Raw genomic sequence first — 12,703 nt, 5'->3', positions numbered from 1 at the left:
GTAAAACCCAAATGAGATCTACAGCTCTGTCTGTAGGGGTTTATCCAGGAGTTGCAGTGACTACTGTAGATACAAAGGGAAGTCCTGGTACTGGCTAATTTGAACTTGCAATTGTTCACTCTCCTGACTATGCATGTGGAATAAAGTTATTACCATTTAATTATGATTACTTGACCAATATATCTCTGTGTGTGACAGATGGATTTTGAGAGTGGACAAGTAGATCCACTGGCGTCTGTAATTTTGCCTCCAAACTTACTTGAGAATTTAAGTCAAGAAGATTCTGTATTAGTCAGAAGAGCACAGTTTACTTTCTTCAACAAAACTGGACTTTTCCAGGTAAGCACATTCATTAAATTATTATTTTTCAATTGCTAACGAAGTTTCTTTGCTCAAAGGAAAAAAACAAAAGTTTAGATTCCTTTGAAATATATCAGAAGGTTTAGAAAAATTTACTGCATTTTCAAAAATGAAAATTTTTAATATAATTGTTTAAATATTTTATTTCAGATAATATGCTTATTAACAAGTTGTATGTACTTCAGTTTTTAAAATAATTCAAGTATTAGGCTAAGGCTTGCATTAAACAATTAGAAATTGAATTAGTGAAGAAATGACTGTTAATTATTACTTTCGTTAAATATTTTATGCTCTCCAATCATTTAGGCCTTTAGAGTTAAAGAAATTGCACACCAAAGGAAAGGGTTTTTTTTTTTCTCTAATTCAGCAGGAAGCACTGTTTACATAATGAGCAGCATTCTTGGCTTTAATCAGTTTTCCCATTAGTATTTCAAGTGACCTTTGGTCTTTACACATCCGCAGAGTAGGATGGCATTGTGCTAAGCACATATTATCATTTTTATTGGCATCATTTCTAGATTCTAGAAGGCCCACTGCCAGCAAACACTGGTGACCTCTGTTTGCCTTTACAAGTACAACCTGATGGAGAGCAGTTTTGCTGGACCCTTTTTAAAAAATAAAACTTATCTGTTAAATTCAAGATATCATTGCATATTGAACAATGTGACTTATATGAAAGAAAATAGCAAGTCTCAAGGCCAGAGAATTGTTTGTAGTAGATCTGCCTTTATATGTCATGTGTAGAGGAACAGCCAAGTAGAGATATATTCAAGGAAAAGAATACCATGGAATCCTTGACAGTAATTAATTCCAAAATTTAAAAGTTTTATCAACAAATGTTTTAGGAACCAGCTGTGTACAAATTTTGTGATTTATATGAATGCAATTTATATATTTTATATAAAAACGTGTAATTTATCCTGAAGGATTTAATACCTATAAACATATACAACTGCAGTTTTAAAAATTATGGAATATAAAATGTATGACAATGTTACCTTAAAACTAGTATAAAAGGCCGGGCGCGGTGGCTCACGCCTGTAATCCCAGCACTTTGGGAGGCCGAGGCGGGCGGATCACAAGGTCAAGAGGTCGAGACCATGGTGAAACCCCGTCTCTACTAAAAATAGAAAAAATTAGCCAGGCGCAGTGGCGGGCGCCTATAGTCCCGGCTACTCGGGAGGCTGAGACCGGAGAATGGCGTGAACCCGGGAGGCGGAGCTTGCAGTGAGCCGAGATTGCGCCACTGCACTCCAGCCTGGGCGACAGAGCGAGACTCCGTCTCAGAAAAAAAAAAAAAAAAAAAAACTAGTATAAAAATGCAGTAGGTGTCACAAAGTGTGAATGGTACAGAAAGGGGGTCCAGTGCAGGGGGAAGGTTTAGTCCTGCACTCTTAAATTTGCAACTCTTAGATTTGCAAGGATCTGTCATTGTTTTGAGTCATCTCCACATCATTGTTTCCTTCTCCTTTGGTATTTCCCTACCAAAGTTGTTACTAGGAAGCATATCTGGCCAGGTGCAGTGGCTCATACCTGTAATCCTAGTGCTTTGGGAGGCTGAGGAGGGAGGATTGCCTGAGACCAAGAGTTCAAGACCAATCAAGCCAACATAGACCCGTCTCTAAGAAAAAAAAAAAAAAAAAAAAAAAAAAAAAAAAAAAAAGGAAGCATATGTTCAGTTTCTAAAGTTAGTTTACTGGAGAATGAAAAAACTTTAAAGATTCTGTGGTGCTCCTCTATCATAGAGGGCAAGGTACGATGGTGTTGTTTTGTGTTTTACTGAAAGGCTGAGTATCACTATTTAATAGCTGAATTTAATAGTGACCACCACACAAAATTAGTTAAAAGCTATATTCTGGATGCTGAATTTTATTTAGAATTTATCTTGTGATTATTCCAAAACAACTGATTTGTAAGCTATGATATAAAGAGAAATTCAGGAGATTTGACAAGAAATACAAGGGAAAGAAAAAAATAGAGATTAACTTGCTGAAGAGAATGCTTATTGGTCCAAACCATTTTATGGGACAGATTTGATTTCCTGACAGCCTTATTCCTTAGTGAAACCCGCAGATGCTGGCAAGGAAACAATCAGAGAAGAAGGTAGATGTCCTGGATGGGACTTGAATCCAGTATTACTTTTAGGTATAAGTTAGTAAACATGTCAAGCTGTTGGCATGGATGTGAAAGATGTATTGCTTTTATTTTTCACACCATATTTTCTTTATACTTCTCTGAAAGAAAACAGCATCTATTTTCTGGAGTAGGGAAATGATCTAATTGTTTCACAGCTTTTTATGAGTTTATATTATTTATGAGTCTGCATTGTTTCAGATGTTAACTGGCTGACATCAGTCACCACAATCAAGAATGTAGTTTTATGAACTCAGTCTTACAATATTGGCTCCCAGCGTTCCCTCAATGTATTTATTATAATAAGGGAAGTAGCAAACCTCCTTCAGGAAAGCCAGCAACTTGATGTGATAAACAGGATGTTCTAGAACTGAAGATCTTAAGTGTAAAAATTACTGACAGTTTGCTTATTTTGGAGCACCAAACTAAAATAAAAGTGTGTACTTCTGACTGATACACGCGATTTTTTTTTTCTTTAAAAGGATGTAGGACCCCAAAGAAAAACCTTAGTGAGTTATGTGATGGCGTGCAGTATTGGAAACATTACTATCCAGAATCTGAAGGACCCTGTTCAAATAAAAATCAAACATACAAGAACTCAGGTAAGAAAATGCTCCCAAAAGCATTTGGACAGAGGTGGACTATTTAAGATACTAATGGGGCCTTTTTTTCTACATGTTAAAAAGTAACTGACCCTTTTTTGTGGAGTAGGACCCAGTTTTCCATAAAGAGAGAACAACTGGTCAGGTAGTGCTTTAAAGTCACAGTAAATTGAAGCAGCTGGAGAAGTTAGTTTTATCTAGGACTCAATAATCAGAAAGAGAAGGGAAGTGAAGAGAAGGACTTCTTTTTTTAAGATACAACATATATTGCTTCAAATAAATTAGATGCAGATGTAGTTGCACAATTCTGCCAATAGATGTATTGTTGTTTCTTTGTTTTTCTGTGTATGAAAGAAACAGGGGAGGGTGGACTTATTTTTTGAGAGATTAGCAGTTGTTTAGTCTTTGCAAGTGTTGCTTTTCTTGTTGCTTCATTACCCTTGTCATCTATTTGTTTCATAAAATTAGATGGAAGTTCTTTATTGTCCCAGATGGCCCAAGAACAGGTTTTTCTCACTTTTCTAAAGGGCCGTCATCATGATTCTGCCATGTATTAGATAGGCAGGAAGGCAAGCCGGAAACGAGTGTGCTGAGGATTGAAAGCCAAGTCACCTAAGATCTAGCCTCCTATGTCACGAACCATCTTAGACTTCTGTGTTCAACACTTTGGCCTCCTTTGTTTCAGCCCTTTCATTCATGAAGGAAGATTTTTAAAAATTGTGCAACATGCATAATATAAAATGTATCATCTTAATCATTTTTAAGTGTACAGTTCGATAGCATTGTGTTCACATTGTTATGCAACCGTGACCACTGTCCATCTCCCCAGCTGAAACTGTTCTCCCATTAAATACCCATTGCCTCTTCTCTCCTTTCAATAGCAACTGGCAATCATCATCCTACTTTCTGTCTCTTAATTTCACTACTCTAAATACCTCATATAAGTGGAGACATATAGTGTTTGTCCTTTGTGACTAGCTTATTTCATGGCACAATGTCTTCAAGGTTTATCCATGTTGTAGCATCTGTCAGAATTGACTTCCTTTTTAAGGCTGAAGAGTATTTCATTGTATGTATATACCAGATTTTGTTTATTCCTCCATCGATAGACACTTGGGTTGCTTCTACTTTTTGGCTCTTGTGAATAATGCTACTGTGAGCATGAGTCTACAGGTGTCTCATCGAGTCCTTGTTTTCAATTTGTTTATGTAAATACCCAGACATAAAGGAGAATTTTGAAGATGATGTGAAATTTTAGTGTCAAGAGCTTTTCTAAATGCTGAGAATGAGAGTAGAATCAATATATTTAGTGATGGGACATTTGTAGTAACCTACAGATAAATGAGTAGTTAGTGTGATTCCTCATGAAGTTAGAGTTGATTTTTGCTTGAATTCTCTATGGGAGAGAAGAAGATCCTGCCTGACATTTTTAGGTTGAATTGGCATGTTAATACTAATCTATTTCTTTGTGAAACCCTTTGTGTTTTTATTTTTTTGCCATATTTAAATCATGGCATTTTAAACACAATTTCACATGTTTATTCTTGTGTTAATATAGGAAGTGCATCATCCCATCTGTGCCTTCTGGGATCTGAACAAAAACAGTAAGTTTTAAAATACTGGTTGTCTTAATATAGATAACAACTGAATTTTAAACATTGTTAGACACCCCCATTTCCTTTAATTCCACCCCAAACCAGAGTGAGTCACAATGTAAGTGTAAATGGCAAATGAGTTACAAAGTTAGTTTAGGTAGCTTGGAAAGTCAGTTCTAATTTCTGTAACTTTTTAGTCATTTCAAGAAGAAATAGGCAGACTTCACTGTGTTTTCTTTCATTTTATCAATTGAACAGCCTCTTTAACATCAGTTATTTGTAAAATACAGCATACAATTTTATTGCTACTTTTGACGAAAGTAGACGCGCACTTAATCTCATTCTTCTAAGACACATTTGAGGAGATTATTTGATATATGTAAGGCAGACAATTTAAAATCCAGCTTCCAGACCTCTAGTTATGAGGGAGGTGAGAAGCACACTAAAGGAATGTAAATATAGAAATGGTTATAATGGACATGTATTACTTGAAAGAGATGAACAGCCTGCAGCATTAGATTTGACTATCAAGAAAGGAAGGCAAAATTAAGGGATGAATCAATCAGTAGGCATAAGGTGTTGAAATCTCTTTGAAAGGAAGTACAAATAAAGAAGCCTCTTCTGTTTGTCCCCTTGTGAGGATTATTGTGGCCAGATTCATTCTGATATCAATGCAGGCTGCTTTGCTGATGAAAACAGCCTGAAAAGGGTGAAAAATTTTTTTGATAGTCCTTGTCACAGCAAGACAGGTATTTTTTGGTGGAGGGGTTTAGTTGCATAATTTTGAGAAGATCTTTACTCATTTGCATAGTTAAAAGTATCACTTTATATCTTAAAATCTTTTTTAAATAAAAGGATTCAGTACATTGACACTATGTGTTACTCATATTCCGTTTTATACCATAAAAGTCAGATAAGGTGGGTTCAAGCCATTTACTATCAGTTACCACCAGTAATGATTGCTGTGTACATAAATAGCACATTCCAAGAAAGCAAACTTTCTTTGTTATTATGTCTTCATGAAAATGTAGATTAACCCTCAGAAAAAAATTGTTGGTTCATTAGTGTGTAATGTATTTGAAGAGGAGTATTCTTTATATGGAAGTTCATTTTAAAATATGTTAAAAATTAAACTTGAATCAAGCATTTGTGGAACTCTCGAGTTTGAACCCACTGATTAGATCACCTCTAACTGCCCACCCAGAACTAACATTTGACGATTGTAGGAATCCAAATTATTCTAAGCATCGAAAGCTTTCATAATGGTATCCATTTTATAGATAAATTCTATATGGCAGAAGAGACTGAGGCAAATTTCTCTATAGAAGGTCTCATCCATTATAGAGAAGACACTGACCTGTTGTTTTCACACCATTTGTTGATTCCTTCAACAGAAAGTTTTGGAGGGTGGAACACGTCAGGATGTGTTGCACACAGAGATTCAGATGCAAGTGAGACGGTCTGTCTGTGTAACCACTTCACACATTTTGGAGTTCTGATGGTAAGGGGGGGATTTCTAAGCTCGTTTTGACATGCTATAACTGTGGATGGCATACTCCTTTTTGTATGTATTTTTAGATTATGTATTTTGGGAATTATTTCCTGATTAGTTTTCATCTGTACCATGAATCTTAATTCTTAATAAAGAATCTAATTAGCAAAGATCACATATTAAAAATACGTGAAAGTAATTATAGAAAAGAACTTTCTCCCTTTTTTTTATCCTGTAGCATTAACAGTGATGATAAATAATCTCAGAAACATGAAAATCCCCATGAAACTTTTTAATTAAGAGAGAAACAGTATCAAGGAGATGGACAGGGAGACAAGTGGGGGAGGGAGAGAAAGTTAAAGAAGAAAATACTGGGTGTTCCTAACATGGAAGGGAATTGTGAATAGTGTGATCAAAAAAAAATTTTCTTATGTTATCACTCACTCAATGTATTTGAACGTTACTTTGTACCTGGTACTGCACCACGTGATCTCCCTCCTAGAGATTGCAGTTTGTTAGGACAGACTAGTGTCTAGGGTTAGAGTGGAGACTTCAGAGCTGCAAGAGAGATGATGGTTATGATGTTTCTGTCATTCTTAGGCCTCTATATCATTCTTTCCTTCCTTCTTCCACGCTCCTGTTTTATCTTATTAGCCAGCTTGCCATACAGTTTTAAACAAAAATTAGATTGCATCATTGTATTTTTCTTATCTCACCAAATTTTAAGATGCACCACACATCCAGCGACTTGTTTGAACTCATCCATAGATTTATACCTTTACCTTTTATCCGGTATACTTGTGATTTTGCAGACACTTTTCTGGTCTTTAAGGTACACTCTGGGTTGTAGCATAGCCTTTATTTCTGTATGGTTTTCATAAAGGGACCAAACTACATTTGTTTTTTAATAGGAGATAGGAGTAATGTAAGCTGAGGCAACAAAGCTTTTCAAATTAGAATCACAGACGTCAGGTTTTGTTTATTCCCGCCTTTAAATCTTGCACCCTTCTTCCTGTGGGGACTGGGAGGAAGCCGTGAGGATCTGTGGGATGTAGTATTTGGCTCATGAATCTAGTCAGCCTATGTAAATGGCCATTGTCATGGCAACCTTGCAAGTTGTAATTTTCCTGACAATCAAGTACATAAATGCTCTGTGGAATAAGAACAAGTCATTTAAAAAGGTGACGAATCATAAAAGATACCTTTTTAACTATCTAAATACAAGTATTTTGCTTTTGCTGCCAAAGCGTGAAAATGAACAATTAACTGTTGCATGTTTTCCTTAAGTAATTATAAAAGAAAGTTCCGCTTCCTTCCATGTTCTCTTTTCTGCAAAAGTGATAGCAGACATTCTTTCAAAGACCACTTATTTTTCATGATCACTCATTCAGCTATGTAAGCTTTAGCTTAATTCATTTAAATATTTCAACTGTGTGCATGCTGTAAGTCTAATATTAAATAGATAACCGTAACAAAATTTAGTCTTCAGAGATGAATTATATGCAGCCAGAGTTTGCCTGCTCATGACTTCACATGGCCAGTTCCTTCATATATTGTCTAAATTGTATTATGAGTTTGTAATTATGTATTTTTTTTCTGCTGCCATCTGATTGAATGGTTAATTTTATGTGTATGTATGTATATGAAGATAAGCATCGTTCATGCTATCTTTCCATTTTCCACCTTGTCTGTTTTTGTAATATTAAAAATTGCTGGTAGAAAATCTTTTCAGAATGTATCCTTTTTGGTGTTGTTCTCTTTTCAGTTTTTCCAGACCAGCAAGATTTTGTTAAGAGTTTTTCTTGACTTAGAAACTCTTTATTCACGTGTATAAGATACTCTCAGAGTCTGCATTGTCCCATGACACATTCACCAATTCACCATATGAGATGCTAAAGCAGTGCACCTCATACCTATAATTATATCTTCTGATCTACAAATATTTTCAGAATTTAATGTCTTCTGCTACAGTTCTTTGTACTAAAACTGGCTTTCATGAAGATTAGTACATTTTCATATTGGCTATATCATAAAAGTTTTCGTATTTTCATTCTCTAAAAGAACAAAACAACATGAAATTGTGTATAAATCTGTATCAATAAATAGCCTTATTTAGTTTCTATTTGAAATTCTGGATTTAATTGTGATTTGCAAGTCATAGGTTTTTCAAGGATTTGTGACACATCACTTAGCAATCTCTCAAAACCATGATTCATCTCTCTGGGCTGATGAATCATTGGTTGAGGTAGCCTATCTGTGAGTCAAGTGGCACCGACTCAAACCCCTCCCATGTACCTTGGGTGTCCTGTGTTATCCCAGTGTTTTAAGGGATTCCTGGGATAAGAAGATAGGGGAAGCCCCCTCAGACTCTGAGCCTTTGCTTCTGCTGAATTCCATCACTTTGTACGTTGCTTGATGTCGCAGAGATACTGTACCTGTTCTTTACTGCATCAGTGAAACCTGAGACTAACCCACATTTCTCTCTCTCTCTCTCTCTCTCTCTCTCTCTCTCTCTCTCACACACACACACACACAGAAACACACAAATTAAGGCCTGTGTGTGAGTAGCAGATTTTATTGGCATTTCGATGAAAATTAAAGACAATTCACATATAGAAGGAAAAATAATAAACATTTTCTCCATAATTTAAAATGTAAAAGTTTACACTAGATATTCAATACATCCCTTCTCTAAGAACACTCCATTTTTGAACATCTATATAATGGAGGTACCTTTCTCCTCCAACCAGGATTGAGTGATTGGTCTTACCTCAAGATTTATTCCTATCCCAATCCCCCATTTAAGGAGAAAGATTTTCCTACCAAGTCCAGACTTTGTAAGTCTCCCTTAGCACATTGAAATTAATACTTTATATTAATACACTGGAAAGTATTTACTTCTTTCCACTCCACAACAGCTCCGAACAATTTAAATTATATCCTTTCAGTACTATAGGAATAAAAAAGTCTATGACCCCCAAAACTCTTAGTGGCATCTCATTTATGAAAATAAAGACTGTCCCACCTCATACATACCAAGCATTGAAATGACCAGGATTAGGAGCCTCCGCACCACCCGTAGAGCATGGCAGTCACCGCACCAGCACAGCCTCTGGCTGAGCTACTCGCTAACTGGCAAGGAACCTAAAGTCTTGAGGGTTTGACCGTATAGACTACCAGGGTCTCCATTTGAACTGGTGCCCCAAGCCCTGCAATTGTTAGGAATAGGCCTGATGGTTTATTATGCAAGGCAACCATCTCCTCTCCAGTTTCTGTTGACGGTCCTGGTGGTTTTGATCTTCAGGTTATACCGGTGTGCAAAAAGCTTGGGAAAGAAGGTAATGATGAAAAACAATGTATAACCGCTTACAGAAGTAATGTTTCTTTTTTTTCTTTTATTTATTGATTGAAAATAATATAATAAATGGAAATTTTAATATTGATTTACACTGTTGGTTTTAGTCCCTGAGAGTAAGCTGCTCTAATGTTAACAGTGAACTTTCTGGTGAAACAGAACCATTCTCATGAGAAGAGAGATTCTTACAGCTGCTTCCCATGTTTTATGTAGGACCTTCCAAGAAGTGCCTCACAGTTAGATGCAAGAAACACTAAAGTCCTCACTTTCATCAGCTATATTGGGTGTGGAATATCTGCTATTTTTTCAGCAGCAACTCTCCTGACATATGTTGCTTTTGAGTAAGTATTTTTTTAATCTGCCAAACCCTTTGCTAACTGTTCCAAATGTGAATAAGAAAATTGCCTCGGCTTTGAAAAACATTTATACACTGTAGGGTGGTTCAATGCTAATGTTCATGTTTCTCATAAAATATATTATGCAACATGAATTTTCTAGCTATAGAATTTTAATTTATAATTACTGTATTTCTAGTTAAAAAATGCATTTGAATCTGTTAGAAATGATTAACATTCAAGTAAGTAAAAATTATATAAGGTGCTTTCTGTATTGCAAAACATGAAAACATTTGTTTTATAATCTTATAAAATTAGTCCTGAAACAATTTTTTTAAGATCCTTAACTCATTAGAAATCAAGAAGGTTCAAATAATTTAGGGAAATTATATTTTAATAAAAATGTCATCCTTATAACTCTAGAATTTTTCCTGGATTAAAAAAAATTCTGTTGAAACCCAACTGGGAATTGTATAAACAATTGGAAATAATTTTGAAGTAAATTAATATTTTTAAAGTCTTTATAACTTGCCAAATACTCATAAATATCCTTAGCCCCTCCTTTTAGCAGAACCACATCAGAAAGGTGGTGCTACCTATCTTATTGCAGGGTTGTGTAAGATATGAATTTATACAGGTCTGTGCTTATAAGATTGATATACAGTATTAGTTCTGTCATAGATTCCTTTTTTCATTTTTTAGGAAATTGCGAAGGGATTATCCCTCCAAAATCTTGATGAACCTGAGTGCAGCCCTGCTGTTCCTGAATCTCCTCTTCCTCCTAGATGGCTGGATCACCTCCTTCAATGTGGATGGACTTTGCATTGCTGTTGCAGTCCTGTTGCATTTCTTCCTTCTGGCAACCTTTACCTGGATGGGGCTAGAAGCAATTCACATGTACATTGCTCTAGTTAAAGTATTTAACACTTACATTCGCCGATACATTCTAAAATTCTGCATCATTGGCTGGGGTAAGCCTCTTCAATTTTTTTTGGCTTTGTTTTTCCCTCATGAAAATTACCAGATTCTCATAGGAAAAATTCTTATTTAAAAAAAATAGCACCATTAAGAGGAACCTCAAAATTGTGAATGCCATGGGCTAGCTATACATAGCCTAAGGAAGGGACATCTTCACAACTTTATTTTTTAAAACTCATCAACAGCACTCACTGTATACACGAGTAAAGGAAAAGCCCTCACTCCTGAGTCACCACAAACTTATTTCCCGAGCCCAGAGCCAGCCCACCCAAGTCTGAAGAAGCAGCTGGCAGACAGTGGTGTCTTTCCCATGATGCTTTAAAATACAAAGGCCAGCTCAGACGGCTAGTTACACTCATCCCCAGACACATGCCTATGTCTTGGAAACCAGAGAAAGAATGTTGTTCTTGCGTGTGCAACCAGAATACTTACAGGATTATTGCCTTGAACTTTTTGTAATAACATGAGTCCTCAGTCAGACATAGGTGGTTGAATTAACCTGTCTGAGATCTTCTGTTGTGTTCCTTTGTTTTTGCAAGTTTCATATTGAGTCAGGCATTTTAGAGCTTTCTCACAGGTCTGTTTCAGATGGAAATATAAAAGTGAGAGATATTTTCAAGACCTTCAAAACCACCTCAGGAGGCAATAAGCGCACTCTTTGGAGACCTGGCACACCTGCCATAGAATTTCCCCACTGAAATATACATGGAAATACTTAATCTCTGGAGAGAGAAGGCTACAAAGACTTTATAACCCCCTTGCTTTTCCTCCCCTTTTTCTAAAGAGTTTTCTTTACATAGAAGGAGGCAGAATAGGCTATAATGACCTTGTCTGCCTAAACTCTGCCACTCTTAATTAATGAAACCACATTCACTAGTGCTAGATTTGATACAAATCAGGTTCTGGTTTTCTAGTGAGTCCCACTAAGCAAACAGAATTTTATTTAAATATCTGTCATTTAAGAGTAGGTTTGGATTGTTGCCAGTTAGAGTTGGACATTGAACCCCAAGGAGGGGATTATGTTGTTAACCAAGTTGCCATTTCTAAGAAGTTTGAATCTGGGATATGGAATGTTGACTTGCTTGCATTTCTCTTCTTTTTATCTCTCTTCTTTACATTTCATTAGCTGTCTTATGAAGCAGTTTCAGATGCTTCAAAAGAGTTTGTGTCATGGTGTTTTTCTAACAGGTTTGCCTGCCTTAGTGGTGTCAATTGTTCTAGCGAGCAGAAACAAAAATGAAGTCTATGGAAAAGAAAGTTACGGGAAAGAAAAAGGTGATGAATTGTAAGTAATAAAAACTTTTTGTGATGAGTAGATATCCTTTGTTTCCTGAAATTTAGCATTAGTTAATTTCCATGCCAATAACAGGGCTTTCATTTTAAAAGGTTAATGTTTATTCGCATGACTGCCAAAGTCTCTGCTACACCACAGATTAATTCAGTTGAATGCCCTGAAATGTTTGAGACACTTTTTCATATTAACATTGTACTCTGTCATATGGAAGAATTGAGAAAATACCTAAGAGTCTGTTTTTTTAGCCTCGGAAGACCCATTCTATTTCAGAAGATTTCATAACACTCTCACCTCCTCAGACTCACCCACATCTTCAAGAGAGTTAAATAGCAGTATCAGACAGAGAGTGAATGATTCAATGCCAATGGGAATGTTATGTCGAAATTTAGAGAATGGAGAGATCAGCAAGTTCTTAAACAATTTTGAAAGTTCTTTTCAGATTGTGAGATCATTGAGATTAAGGTTTTTGTATTGTTCAGTTTGGGCAGTTACTGCTCTCATATTTTATTAATCCACCATGGGTATTCAATTAAATATATGTTGATTGAAAAAATTACTG

General features: G+C 35.9%; 1 protein-coding gene and 1 long non-coding RNA gene across 7 annotated transcripts in view; one reads left to right on the top strand and one right to left on the bottom strand.

The window, feature by feature from the left end:
- ADGRG6 (adhesion G protein-coupled receptor G6) overlaps positions 1-12,703 on the top strand; it is a 135,240-nt gene that overhangs the window by 96,698 nt on the left and 25,839 nt on the right. For all 6 annotated transcript variants that reach the window (XM_050787337.1, XM_050787340.1, XM_050787336.1 and 3 more), the window contains exons 14-20: positions 199-339; positions 2,976-3,095; positions 4,654-4,699; positions 6,085-6,191; positions 9,751-9,878; positions 10,575-10,843; positions 12,039-12,135. In XM_050787337.1, coding sequence (XP_050643294.1) covers positions 199-339; positions 2,976-3,095; positions 4,654-4,699; positions 6,085-6,191; positions 9,751-9,878; positions 10,575-10,843; positions 12,039-12,135 — 908 coding nt within the window. The remainder of the gene's footprint in view (positions 1-198; positions 340-2,975; positions 3,096-4,653; positions 4,700-6,084; positions 6,192-9,750; positions 9,879-10,574; positions 10,844-12,038; positions 12,136-12,703) is intronic.
- Positions 10,654-12,525, bottom strand: LOC126952635 (uncharacterized). The gene is made up of 3 exons (XR_007724968.1): positions 12,436-12,525; positions 11,283-11,429; positions 10,654-10,752 (listed from the first exon to the last, which is right to left on the bottom strand). It is a non-coding gene; the product is annotated as an uncharacterized LOC126952635 (long non-coding RNA).

The sequence above is a fragment of the Macaca thibetana genome, chromosome 4, assembly GCF_024542745.1.
Source record: "Macaca thibetana thibetana isolate TM-01 chromosome 4, ASM2454274v1, whole genome shotgun sequence".
Classification (NCBI taxonomy): domain Eukaryota; kingdom Metazoa; phylum Chordata; class Mammalia; order Primates; family Cercopithecidae; genus Macaca; species Macaca thibetana.
Note: the sequence above shows the minus strand (reverse complement) of the source record. Positions and strands in the feature narration are given on the sequence as shown.